The sequence below is a fragment of the Armigeres subalbatus genome, chromosome 2 (assembly GCF_024139115.2).
Source record: "Armigeres subalbatus isolate Guangzhou_Male chromosome 2, GZ_Asu_2, whole genome shotgun sequence".
NCBI classification, from domain to species: Eukaryota; Metazoa; Arthropoda; class Insecta; order Diptera; family Culicidae; genus Armigeres; species Armigeres subalbatus.
The window spans coordinates 210,774,512-210,788,007 of record NC_085140.1 but is presented as its reverse complement, the minus strand read 5'-3'; the positions used below and the strand labels follow the sequence as shown (position 1 = coordinate 210,788,007).

The following is a 13,496-nucleotide window of genomic DNA, read 5'->3' as shown; positions in this document are numbered from 1 at the left end:
TGTCGATAGTCACAATTAAAAGTGGCTGTCAACTATCTGAACCAGTTAATGTTCCTTTCGACCTCACGAAAAACATTGACTGGCAAAAATTTGCATCGGCGGTAAAAATTGGTACTAACTCAACTGATACTCTTCCACCTTTGGATGAATATTGAATTATTGAGTTGATTAAAAAAAAGCGCACTAGAAGCTCAGAAACGACGCGTTCCAAGTACATCTGTCATAAAAAGACCAGCCACTCCTGGATGGGATGATGAATGTACTAAGTTGTATTCTGAGAAATCTGATGCCTTCAAGGCTTTCCGTAAACACGGAAGGTCCGAGCTTTTTGAACAGTATTTGAGGCTCGAAAGAAAGCTCAAAAATCTTCTCAAGGCAAAAAAACATAGCTACTGGCGACGTTTTGTCGAGGGACTATCACGAGAAACCTCAATGACAACACTTTGGAAAACGGCCCGCAACATGCGGAACCGCATTTCCACGAATGAGAGTGAAGAATACTCCAATCGATGGATATTCAACTTCGCAAAAAATGTCTGTCCGGATTCCGTACCAGCAGAACCGCTATTTCTAGAATCAGTTACTGATCCCGGTTCTTTGGGTGGACCATTCTCAATGCTGGAACTTTCTATGTCTCTTCTTTCATCGAATAACTCTGCTCCGGGATGCGATAACATCAAATTCAATCTTCTGAAAAACCTCCCAGATATCGCTAAAAGACGATTACTTGACCTGTACAACTGTTTCATGGAGTACAACATTGTGCCCCCAGAATGGCGACAGGTCAAAGTAATAGCTATTCAAAAGACTGGGAAACCAGCGTCTAATCACAATTCATACCGACCGATTGCCATGCTATCATGCATGAGAAAATTATTGGAGAAAATGATCCTTTCAAGAGTCGACCATTGGGTCGAACAAAATGCATTGCTTTCAAATACTCAGTTTGGATTTAGAAAAGGGAAAGGAACAAACGATTGTCTAGCGTTGCTTTCTTCAGATATACAACTGGCTTTTGCGCACAAGGAGCAATTGGCTTCAGTATTCCTGGACATTAAGGGCGCTTTTGATTCAGTTTCCATAGAAGTACTGTCAGGCAATCTGCACAGTAGTGGATTACCCGTTATTTTGAATAATTTCAAATTGTACAATTTGTTGTCTGAAAAACAAATGAACTTCACACTCGGCACTCTGACAACTTCCTGAAATAGCTACATGCTACTCGGCACTCTGACAACTTCCTGAAATAGCTACAATAGCTTCCCCAAGGTTCGTGTTTAAGTCCCTTGCTTTATAATTTCTATGTTAAAGATATTGACAATTGTTTGGAAGGACAATGCACGCTCAGACAACTTGCAGATGATGCCGTGGTCTCTCTAAGAGGTCCATGTTCAGATGTCTTGCAAGGACCATTGCAAAGTACCCTGGATAATCTGACTGTTTGGGCTAGACATTTAGGACTATTCTCTCTGTTTTAGAGTATGGCTCTTTCTGCTTCCTCTCAGCAGCTGATTGCCACCTGATCAAATTGGAACGCATTCAGTATCGTTGTTTGCGTATTGCCCTTGGCTGTATGCATTCAACGCATAACATGAGCCTGGAGGTGCTTGCTGGAGTCACTCCTTTAAAGTTACCGGGAGCTCTCACTTAGAATACTCATCAAATGTGGAACAAGTAACACACTTGTCTTAGATAACTTCGATAAAATGCTTGAACTGACTTGTCGTTGTCGTTGTCAAGATTCCTTAGAGTCTATCTCAACTACATTTCTTCAGATCTTTGTCTTCCGTGTTATAATTTACCTCGAGTTCACTTCACCAACGACAGTTCCTCCATTGAATACGATCTGTCCATGAAACATGCTATTCAAGGAATACCAGATCATCTTCGACAAATATCTATTCCCTCTCTTTTTTACGAAAAATATGAACATGTCAATTGCAATAACAATATATCACTGATGGTTCTCGCATCAACGGATCCACTGGCTTCGGTGTTTTCAATGTAACTTCGACCACCTTCCGTGTTCGGTTTATGTTGCTGATCTGGCAGCAATTAACTTCGCTTTGGCTTTCGAATCAGCCCGTAGACCATTATTTCATCTTCTCGGATAGTCTTAGTTCTATCGAGGCACTCCGGTCGATGAAACCTGTTAAGCACGCATCTTACTTTCTTACAAACATAAGAGAGCAGATGCGTGTTTTGGTCGAAAGATCATTCAAGATTACCTTTGTTTGGGTCCCATCTCACTGCTCAATCTACGGCAATGAGAAGGCAGACTCGCTGGCAAAGGTGGGCGCACAGAAAGGTGAAGTTTATGATAGACAATACTCGAGCAACGAGTTTTTTCCATTAGTCCGTCAGAGTACTCTTCAAAGTTGGCAACGAAATTGGACACACAACGAACTTGGACGGTGGCTATTTTTCATAGTTCCAAAAGTTTCTGGGCGAGCGTGGTTCAGAGGTGAGGACTTAAGTCGAGGCTTCATTCGCGTGATGTCGAGACTTATGTCTAATCACTATTCACTAAACGCACATCTGTACAGAATAAACCTTGTCGATAGCAACTTATGTAGGTGCGGAGCCGGTTATGATGACATCGATCACGTAGTTTGGTCCTGCTCGGAAAATGACGCCTCCAGAGAGCAATTATTGGATACCCTAGTGGCCCGAGGTAAACAACCCTTCAGGGAAGTTCGAGGTGTTTTGGAGATCGTGATGTGGTCTATATGCAGGCCATTTATAGTTTTCTTTGTGCTTCTGACATCAAAATCTAATATTTTGTTTTTTTCCTTTCTTCAAAGTTTTTTTTGTTTAGTCTCTGCCTTTTTGTTCCGTAGAGCTCCATAGCTCTTGCCATCCGGAAGATGCTCCCAGTCGAACCATTCCTCGAGCACGACGACACGCCACATCGTCACTGACGCCAAATGCCCGGATGAGAAGCTGAAATTTCCTTATCCCAAATCCTAAGCCCCGTCCATCCTTGAACATTGTAAACTAACCTCGAGTCACCACGAGTACGCTGGCTCCTACCCCTCTCTTATTAACTGTATAATAAAATGATATTGATTGTATATATCACAAAGAACCATGGCTCCGTAAAGTGTTATGCACGCCTGAGCCAACCAAATAAACGAACTTGGTAAAAAAAAATCTAAGCGACCTTGAAAAGCGTCAGCAATAAACAAAGCCCTTGCCGTATTCCTACGCACATACAGGGGCTCCAGATGAATTAGATGACAATGACCGTGGTAACTCGGCAGTTGAACAGGGTTTCTCCAGGGTAGCTTACGTAGTGCGAAGCGCTCAAACGAGGGTTGTACCGACTCAAGTCTTTCAATGCCGTTGTTGTAGTTAGAGCTTCATACCTCAGAACAATATTCTAAGATGGAACGCGATAAGGAGCAGTATAACGCTTTTAGGCAATAGATGTCAGTAAATTTTTTAGCAATTCTGAAAATGCATCCGAGAGATTGAGAAGCCTTGTCCGCAACGTACGATAAATGCTGCTTAAATGTAAGTTGGGAATCCATGATTGTTCCCAAATCCTTGATATGGTCCATACGTTCGATATCTGCATTCAGTAAACGATAATTAAAGCAAATCGTATTTTTCCCGTGAAAAATAAATTACTGAACATTTCTTTGGGTGTACCATCATACCCGTTTAAAGGGGTAAGTGAGTCCTGTAGGTAAATTTATTTCTATCTCTACCAATCTTTTTTGTAATTGAACAAGTGGCTTCCAACGTGAGTACACTTCAACAACGGAAGCATATACTGATGTATCCGTCGTTAATGTTCTGAAATACCCTGTTTTCTAAGTATGCGATAACAATTTTTCCGAACTAGCGTTTTTTAGGTCCCACTTGCCCCGGAGTACCTTACCTCGTAATAGTAGATGCATAAGTATTAGACTGCTAATGTCGCTCCTGTTCGCGTGACTAACATCTAGGTCACTTCGATCTGGCAGCCAAAGTACTGGTACTACAAGTGTCAAACCGATGTTGGCGATGAAACAAAACATGCACTACAACATGATATATAAATTATGGGCAATTGAAGGTTGTTGAAGCATAATTTATCAAAATAATTTAATTGACTACAGCGCCACTAGCGTTCTAGTGGCGTACTCTCGTAATGATTAGAAAATGAACAACATTATTGCTAAACATATTTTTTTGCTGTTTTAAGGCTCCCCCAGACCTAAGCGATTTCATTGCCGCGACGGCCGATTTCATCGCCTAGTCGCCGCGATTTTATCGTTAGGTCGCAGCAGGCAATATTCCATTTACGCTTCCATACCAACGGCGACAGAATCGCAGTCGCCAAGCGATAGAATCGCGTCGCAATTGTCGCGTCGCGTGTGTCTGGGGGAACCTTTATGCATGCTGTATTGGAAACAAAAAAAAATCTGTTTTCTGCTGAGGATTTTTTTGTAGGGTTAACGCTAGCACTAATAGAGTTTAAAAAGAGTTTCTGCCCCGGTTCCGGGTTCGCTACTAAATATTATCTTCGGTTGACGCTCTTCCGGCATACGAACAACGTGTCCAACACACCGTGGTCTTCCGTGTTGTATAAGCCAATGTCCATCCCTTTATACAGTAAGTGCGAGAATGCAGCGCCCAGCTTTATTCCATCCAAGGTTATAATTGATGTCTTCATATCATCCACAATTCTTACACAAATGTATCGATTCAACCCATGTTACACAAATCAGCCGTATTAGTTTTGACGGAACACCATGTTCTAGCATAATTCGCCACAATTTGTTTCGTACGCAACCATCGTTATTTTTTTTCGACAAGGTCAAAGGCGTTTAGCTCGGGATACAGGGGTAATTTAGAGGTAAACAAATTGAGCTTGGTTCATGTGATCCTATAATAATATTAACATGCAATGCATGCTGAATTTTTAATTTGTTCCAAAATATAATTGTAAACCTCTCTTGTTGTACGGATAATTTCAGACACCCGAACTTCTCCAATAATGAAATGATTTTCGTGTTTTTTCTCAACACATCACATTCTTACATTTATGATTAAGCAGCTGTAAATATTTGCCTTCTCTATTTATGAGTCTAGTTAGTTCAAAATACTACTTACCTTCAATGTTCTGTCGATTTGACCTAAGAAAAAGGTCAACAAGGCAATGATGATAAAGTTAACTCCACCCGCAAAATCCGTGAGCTTATCTAGTTGGAAGATGGCAGCGATCAGGAAGAATATAACCTGCATTGCCACCGTTACGATTGCACTGATTGCAAAATGATCTTCGTCCATAATATGAACGGCCATCGTTGCACTACTTCTCTGTTAGCCACTTTACACACTAAAATTACACTCCTTTTCTTCCATAAAACCGAAAAAATCGCCAACGTCACTAAATCTTCTTTCAGTTTTCTGATGTGTTGCCAATTTCAGATTCACGCTACACAATTTCCACCGATTCAAGGTCGTATAGGAAAAATTTGATCCCACTATTCCGCTCTCCGGGCAACGCTACTACGACATTATTATTGCACTAAAACTCATGCCACTGACGCCGTCTTGCTTGCTGGAGATTGGGTCTCAAGGTTTGTGCCAGCATCTACTAAAACCAACATCATCAGCCCTGACCGTGCAACCGATTTCGCATTCATTTTCCTTGTATCGCACTCTTCTCCCGCCGATTTATGTTCCTCCAACTGTGTTTACATTGCTTATTTATTCCTCTAGATATTGGCTGCCACGCTGCTAATCGGAAACGGTAGATTTTATTTTATTTGTTTTATCGTTTTGCTTTAAAGTGATGAGACGATGAGATGAGAGGGAAACGGAAAAAATCATACGGTCTTTGCGGAATAAAGGCAAGGAAGCAGAATAAAAATAGAATCCTTCGCTTTACTCAAATCAGTAAGTAATATTTTTAGTAGATGAATTTGTGATTCTAAAAACCAATAGGTCGGCCGATGTGCATCTCAACGAATATATCCCAGACGAATAGACCATTCGATGCTTTTATTGCGCTGTTGAATGAAAATTAATAACATAACATACGGTATGAAGAACATTAGTTCTTTTTGTCTGAATGATGGAGACGCTGGATAGTTCAAGCTTGTCTCATATGTTTTGCAAACAATATTGTTTTCATTTACCTACTTGAACTACTAAGCACTCATAGCTCCGAATATTTAAAGAAGTCTAACATACGATAGACATAATGGTCGTTAGGCAAAATTAATTATTCTCTATGTAACTTTCCGTTCCGCTCCGCTAAGCAAACGGCTTGAGCGCCACCTTCCGTTTACTTGAGGACCGCTGACTCGTGTCCGATTTACCCGACATCAAACACCCTCTCAGGGCAGATTTTTTAATTCATTGAGACCCGATGTCAAACTCAGTTACATAATCGTCTCCGATAATTAGACCAAACCAAATTCAAATGCATAAACGAATCAAAGACAAATAACTCTCGTAAAATTACCAATGGGGAAATGCTTAAATACCAAATAGAAACCATACAAATCTTTTAAATATGTATGTATTTCGAGACGAACTATTATTATTATTATTGTCTTCACTTAAGAGGATTTCAGCCCTTGGCTGGATTCCCTTACTTGGCTATTAGTAACATAACTAATATAGGAGTAAGTTATATTGTACTTCAATTTCAATTCGAAGTTAATTCTATAAAAAGCTCAAATTATTCGAGTTGAAATTAATTATCCCGAAAACAAAAAGCTATTCCAATTTAAGGCAAACCTAAATTCCATTATTACGATAAATTAGATACAGAAGTGTATTCAAATTTTAGAGGCACAGCAAACAACAAATTTTCAAGACCGATCAGACCTTCTTGACGGCGACAATCTTTCGACGGATGCCCGGAGCGATCTGAAGAACTAGTAGTGCCGTGCTTTGCGGTATTTTGGATGGCCATGATAAAACTAGACCTACAATTATGTAGGTTAGGCGAAAAAAGTTTCAAAATAATAGATAGAAAGGTAGGAAAACCCGAAATGTTCCACATTATGACAAAACATCTAACATTATTTTGGCGAGGCAAAACCTACAATAAACACGAGGATCGACGTACTGTCCATAGAAAAATGCTGATTCGCCAATGCATGGTGCGTTGTTTCTTAAGAGCTGCCAGCTAAAAGGCGTTTTGCCTCATTACGGCAACGAAATATCACCACTTTTTTTAATGTGAATATTAGCAATATGGGATTTTCTACAATTTCAAGGTGGCACAAGCTAGCTATATTGTTTAACTATTGCATGAGGTAAAAATACCCAGGGAAATACTTACAGCTAAGACAAAAATGCAGTCTTTACTTAGCTAGAGCATGTTGCATTTTGCGATCCATCATGCTCGTACATGCCTATAATTAATGTTAAAGACACAGCCTAACGTTTTCGACCTCGACCTCCTAGGTGAACCTAACGTTAAAGCGATCCTCTGATTAGCTCCAGATGGACCGCTCACGTTGTCTGGGCAAATTTGACCAAAAAAAAACAACCCAGATTATTCCACCTAGCGGTGACGATGCCTTTCTCGATTCAGTAGATTGGCAATGTTATACAGATCATAAATAATTGCCTAATTTGCGGTTCTTGCAAACGATGTACAGCGAATCAACCAAACAGGTTAATATGGTTAAACACACCATTTTCGTCATAACTTTTGAACGCAATTACCAATGTTTGGCTAATATTTTGTTTCTAACGCAATGGCTAATGTTGTTCGGTTTTCATGTGCAAACACACGGACTGACAGACATTAGTTTAGTTCGACGAGTTGAGTCGATTGGTATATAACATCATGGGTCTCCGAGACTCCTATAAAAAGTTCGATTTTGGAGTGAAATGATAGCCTTTCGGTACAACTTTGTTGTACGAGAAAGGCAGAACGATTTATTTTATCTAGACAAGTTCTAAACATCGAGTTTTGTTTAAAAAACCACAGATTGAAATGATTTCCAATTCAATGAAATTATCAATCTGGTCGTAATGATCTAATTACGACCAAGCAAGCACTCCACTTTTGTGAGAACACAGATTGAATTGAACCTATTTTTACGACGCAATTCCCACCTACGACGTCTTACCCGTTTTTTTGGTTGGCTGATTTGATGAAAATCACAAATCTACGACGCAATTCGTATTAGACAAGTGAGAGTAGCTCGGGTTAATTCTCTACGACGCAATAAATTTGAATTTATGAAATACTTCAATAGTATTTTCCTTTTACTTTGATGGCGCATCGTAGGTTTTTGTCTTCGCTGTTAATATAATTCTTTGATATTGTACACTTCTCTGAATTGATAATATTGATCATAAATAACATTTCCCCGAAAATACCTTTTCCTCAAAAATAACATTTACTGTAGAAAATATCGTTTCCCAGAAAGTGGCAATTGCACGAAAATAACATTCTCTCAAGAAAAAACATTTGCCCAAAAACATAAAAAATTTCAAAGAATAACATTTCTTCAGAAATAACATTTCTTCGAAAATATCGTTCCTCGAAAATATCGTTTTCCCGAAAATAACATGTTCCAGAAAACAACATTTGCTCGAACAAAATTTTGTCCGAAAACAACATTTCCTCGAAACAGACACTTCATCGAAAAGAAGATTTCTCTAAGAATGACATTGTTCTGAAAATGACGTTTCTACTGAAAATAAGCTCTCTATTCAACTCTTGACTGCGACCAACATCAATGACTTAACTAGCCCCGAGATCTAGAGAGGGGGGGGGGGTTGTAATTGGCCGCTACATCCGTTTTTTTTGTTTTCTGGTCCCGCTTATAAACGCTATATTCGCTATTCGTTTTGAAAACCGCCCTTTTTAATCGCTTCGATGAAAACCGATTCTGTAGTTGGGCCTGATGTTGATTCTTTAGGGCCGAAGCCCACGAAGCGTCTTTTCAGCGCTGCGAGCACGTGACGTTGAAAAAACTTTACGTGGGCATCGGCCTTTATCGTTTACAGCAGACAATCCCTCATTGGGGGAGCTTTTTAATTTTGGGTTCGCTACTTGGGCCAAAACCCGGCATTAGCAAATTGGCACAAAGCAGGGATAAGTTGGACTGATTGATTGCTGTTCATCGGGAAGCATCGAAAATATTTTTTCAATCCGTGGTTAGAGCCTATTGTTAGGTTAGAGGCTATTGGAGCTATTTGTGTTGGTGCAATTTTGGTATCATAATAATGTTCAAATATTTTTACGTGCTATTTTCAGGTCATGAACATCGTAGACTGATTTGAATGAGTCTCCAAGCAAACATATGTTTCAAATGTGATAAAGGATGGTATACACTCCAACCACTGCACAGTGGCTCGGTGTTGAACACCTTAATAAAGACAAAAAAATGCACAGTGGCTAAAATTGTGTTTTTAGCGCGTTTATCTAATAGTACTTTTATTATACGATTTAGCCTAATGGCGTCTTCGAGATATTTTATCATATTATTTTGGTATTAAGCCTTATGATCAACCCCCTTAAAAGTGAGATGAACAATTTATTTTTTCCACTTTACAACATGGAAGGTATATGTCTTCGCGAGAGTTGTAGCAAAAGTCCTTCTGAAAAACTTTGTCAAAGACGCCAAGTTCGTAATTTCTTTACTTTTGGAGATTTATTGCTATTTATTGCCTATTGACATCGTTATCGGTGAAGACATAGAGTGCTTCGAAATGCGCGGCACGAGAGGCATCCGTAGGACTGTCAGGTTGGCCTCAATGGTCAAATGGCAGCGTGCGTTGGACAGTTCCACTAAGGGTAGATGGACACATAGGTTGATACCGGAGATAGGTACGTGGGTCAAGAGGCGCCATGGGGAAATCACTTTCCACCTGACCCAGGTCCTTACAGGCCATGGTTGCTTCAGACAGTACCTACACCGGTTCGGACACTCGGCCTCGCCCGAGTGTCTGGTGTGCGTAGGTTTAGAGGAAACGGCGGAACACGTGTTGTTCGTGTGCCCGCGTTTTCGCACAATGCAGTACCACATGCTTGCCACATGTCGTCTGGACACTACCCCGGACAACCTAGTCCGGAGGATGTGTAAAGATGAAGTTCGCTGGAACGCCGTTCTATCGGCTATCCTCCAAATCGTCTCGGAGCTACACAGAAGGTGGCGCGTGGACTCGAGAAATGGCTAGTTCAGGCGTAAACAAGAGGTGGTCCAAGGGTTCGGAGTCGGCTTCATGGGTCATACAAGTGTCCTGTGGTCGAACTCGATCCTTTTATCGAGCAAGTGGCCGCGTGAAGAACAACATGGTATCGTCGCTTTCGCGGCGTCGGTCAACCGGGCGGGTTCCGAGCCCGAGGACGGAAAGGGGTCCTCGTCAAGGCTGGGGCAGTCGTAGGCACCGCGTCGGAAAGTCCCTCTGTGTGCTGGCGAATAGGCCCTATCGCAAAGAGGTCAATTTGGGGTGCACGCGGCATCATCATTCTTGATACCAGTCGTGCAGAGGGAAGCCGGCGCGAAGTCGACCCTTCCCACCTTCCGAGGACATAGGGCGTGGTAAGGCCACCTGGAAAGCCGGCAAAGCGCTGGCACGATACCATGGTGTTGTTCTAAAAAAGCGAGTCACGATGTTCGATGCTGCAAGGACACGCAGCTAACCTTGTGGGTGCGTTATGCACTGGCCCCCCTTTGAAGCATTACTTTCTGGTTGTACCGAAGGGACGATAGGCTTGGCGGCAATGGAAACGGTTTAGCGGGTCGGGGATGCAGTCCTGCCTCCCTCGTTGGTGGTGGCCCTAACCCCGCACTTCATGGACAACCCAGGATGTGTGTTGAGCAGATTCCCCCTCCATTGCTTAGGAAGACAAAAAAAAGTGTGGACGAGGCATACACGCAGGTTGAGCGTGAGCATCGGCCCTAATTGACGAATCAAACATAAATTATTTTCTTCATTTGAAATTAAAATGTTTGAAACCTTAAGTGTTTCTGTTGAAACAAATTTTGGACAATTTTCCTTCACTGCTGCCTATTTACCTTTTCAATGCAATGGGCAGCAATGTGATATTGATGGTCCAGCCACATACCCCCATGGTTTGAGCATCTTTAAGATAATCAATTGAGATCAATTTAATCAGATTAGCAAACAATAAATTTATCGTAATTGATTACTTCAATGCCAAACACCGTTCATGGAATAAGGCTCCAAGCAATTCAAAGGATAACATTTCTTTTGATTCAGTGTAACTTTCAACTCCCTGGACCGATTTCAACCAAATTTTATACACATATTCACTATGAGGAGACGATTTCATGGGATGATAATTGGTGAAAGATTGAGGCTTTGGAGAGAGGGGTATTATCCATTAAAACTGGCAATTCAGTGTAACTTCTGAACTTCTGGACCGATTCCAACCAAATTTGGCAGGAAGTGTTAAAGTCATTAAGAAAAGGGGAAGGGGTACTGATTAGAAAACGAACAATTGAGGGTAGCTTCTTATAGAGAGTTTGAAAAAAGGCAGATGTAGTGGGAGCATCCTGAATTTGGAATCTCGCATCCGATTTTTACCAAATTTGGAACACATGTCCTCTGTTCTAAGGAGGCGATTATAGGGAGTAGGAATGTTATCGGTCAAATGGGGAGAATTGTTTTTCATGAAACGAATAGAAGGGTTAAGGCAGACATTTTCGTCTTTTCATCATAGTCTCAAAATCCAATAAAAGAGACACTTTTTAGCCAAACTCATCAATACCAAATCGTAAGCTCAGGAGAAACTTTCTGCTAAAATGGAGTTCTAGCAAATGGACGTTGCTTTCGTTGATTTCAACGGAAATACCTGCCGTGTCCCTAGCTTACTAAGTGCAAACAGAGTTATGTAATGGAATGTTCTTCAGAAGGCTGAAGGCAGAATAAAGAATAAAGATGAAAAAAATAAGAATAAATAAAGGAAGAAGGAATAAATAAGAATGAATAAGGGAGACGAAAGGAGGAGGAAGAAAAAGGAAAGAGGAAAGGAAAAAGAAAGAGATAGGAGGAAGATAGAAGAAAAGGAAAGGGAAAAAAGGCAAAGTAGAATGAAGCAGTAAGAAGAAAGAAGGCCCGAGAGTTTCATTTATCATTTTGTTGTAGTACAACCGATTATTTTTTGTAACAGTGTAAAAACAGAATAAAACCAAGTCGAACACAAAGACAAACAAGTACAGCCGCCCTGTTGAGAAACCGGTCACAGTGTACACACCGAGTTGCATCTATGTATCGATTTATCTTTCAATCTTCCTACTTATGTGGGTTTGATGCTGCAATAAGACAATAGAATTGCAAAATTTATTTTTCAATCACAAGCAAAGCCGTGAACATAAAGCAAGTTTAAAAATATAAACGCCCCGGATGTCAACGGTATTTTCTACAAAACTTCCTGCAAGCTCTTCATCCTTTTTGGTTAATTTATTTAACCGATGTTTCCAATTGACATAATTTCCCAAATAAGTGTAAAAACGCCAAAGTTGATCCAATTTCGAAGCCGGACAAAAATCCAGCTGAGGTTGCTAGTTATCGCTCAATCAGTTTGCTGTCTTCAACGAGCAAACTGTTTGAAAAGATGATTTTGAATAGAATGCTGTCTTATAACAATAAGAAATCATTTTTTTGCTGATGAGCAATTTGATTTTCGTCATGGGCATTCAACCTCTTATCAGTTATAATAAATTTAGTTTGTATTAACAAATCTGAAGGATATTTAACTGATGCTCCTCTTTTTGATATAGATGAATTCCATTTTTTTTTTGTACATCATAAAACTGATTCAAAATTTTATTTATCGCTCACTACAATTAAATTCAGAATTCGACATCTAACAAATTACCTCTACAAGCTGATGGTCATATTGTACAACATTATTACCTGATTTACCATCAGGGTGTCAAAAGTCTTTGTTTGTAGGGTGAACCCTTCGTATTGTTTGTAGTAGATTTTAGAACAGTTTAGATGCTTCTTAAACTCTAGCCGACACATCGTCACTAAGAATGGGGTTCCAATTGATTGGTCTAGCAACGCTATTCTTGAGTAAAGTTTGATTAAGTAAAGTTATTGATTAAGGAATGCCAGCCTTTAGATGATACCATCATATGATGTCATTGTCGAATTTCTTGAATTTGCATTAAGAATTATTTAAATTCAACGCACGATGCAGCAAACGCGTGATGCGTGAATTATTCAAATATATGATTTTTCAAATGAAAATAAAAATGTTACTGATATGTAGATGATGAATCTAAACTTTAACCTAATATGATGATTGTTTATAAGCATTTTCTTATGTTTGACGTATCGGAACAATTCGAAGAAATATTTTAATAACAAAGATTTTCTACTGTAGTAATACGTCGTGTGCTATGCTTTTATATGCCGATATTGAATGACATAATATTACACGATTTTCCTAGTTTTGTGTAGGTAAAATGTTGCAAGTTTATGGAATATTAACAATCAGCAAGCAACAAATATCTACTAAATAGTTAATAAATGGAGACGCGTAATACATT

General features: G+C 40.0%; 1 protein-coding gene across 2 annotated transcripts in view; it reads right to left on the bottom strand.

The window, feature by feature from the left end:
• The window catches only part of LOC134211582 (uncharacterized), a 76,917-nt gene that overhangs the window by 52,113 nt on the left and 11,308 nt on the right, over positions 1-13,496 (bottom strand). The window contains exon 2 of one of the 2 annotated variants that reach the window (XM_062688589.1): positions 5,104-5,733. In XM_062688589.1, the coding sequence (XP_062544573.1) occupies positions 5,104-5,295 (192 nt within the window). In that variant the 5' untranslated portion in view covers positions 5,296-5,733. The remainder of the gene's footprint in view (positions 1-5,103; positions 5,734-13,496) is intronic. The other variant, XM_062688590.1, reaches the window with a different exon arrangement.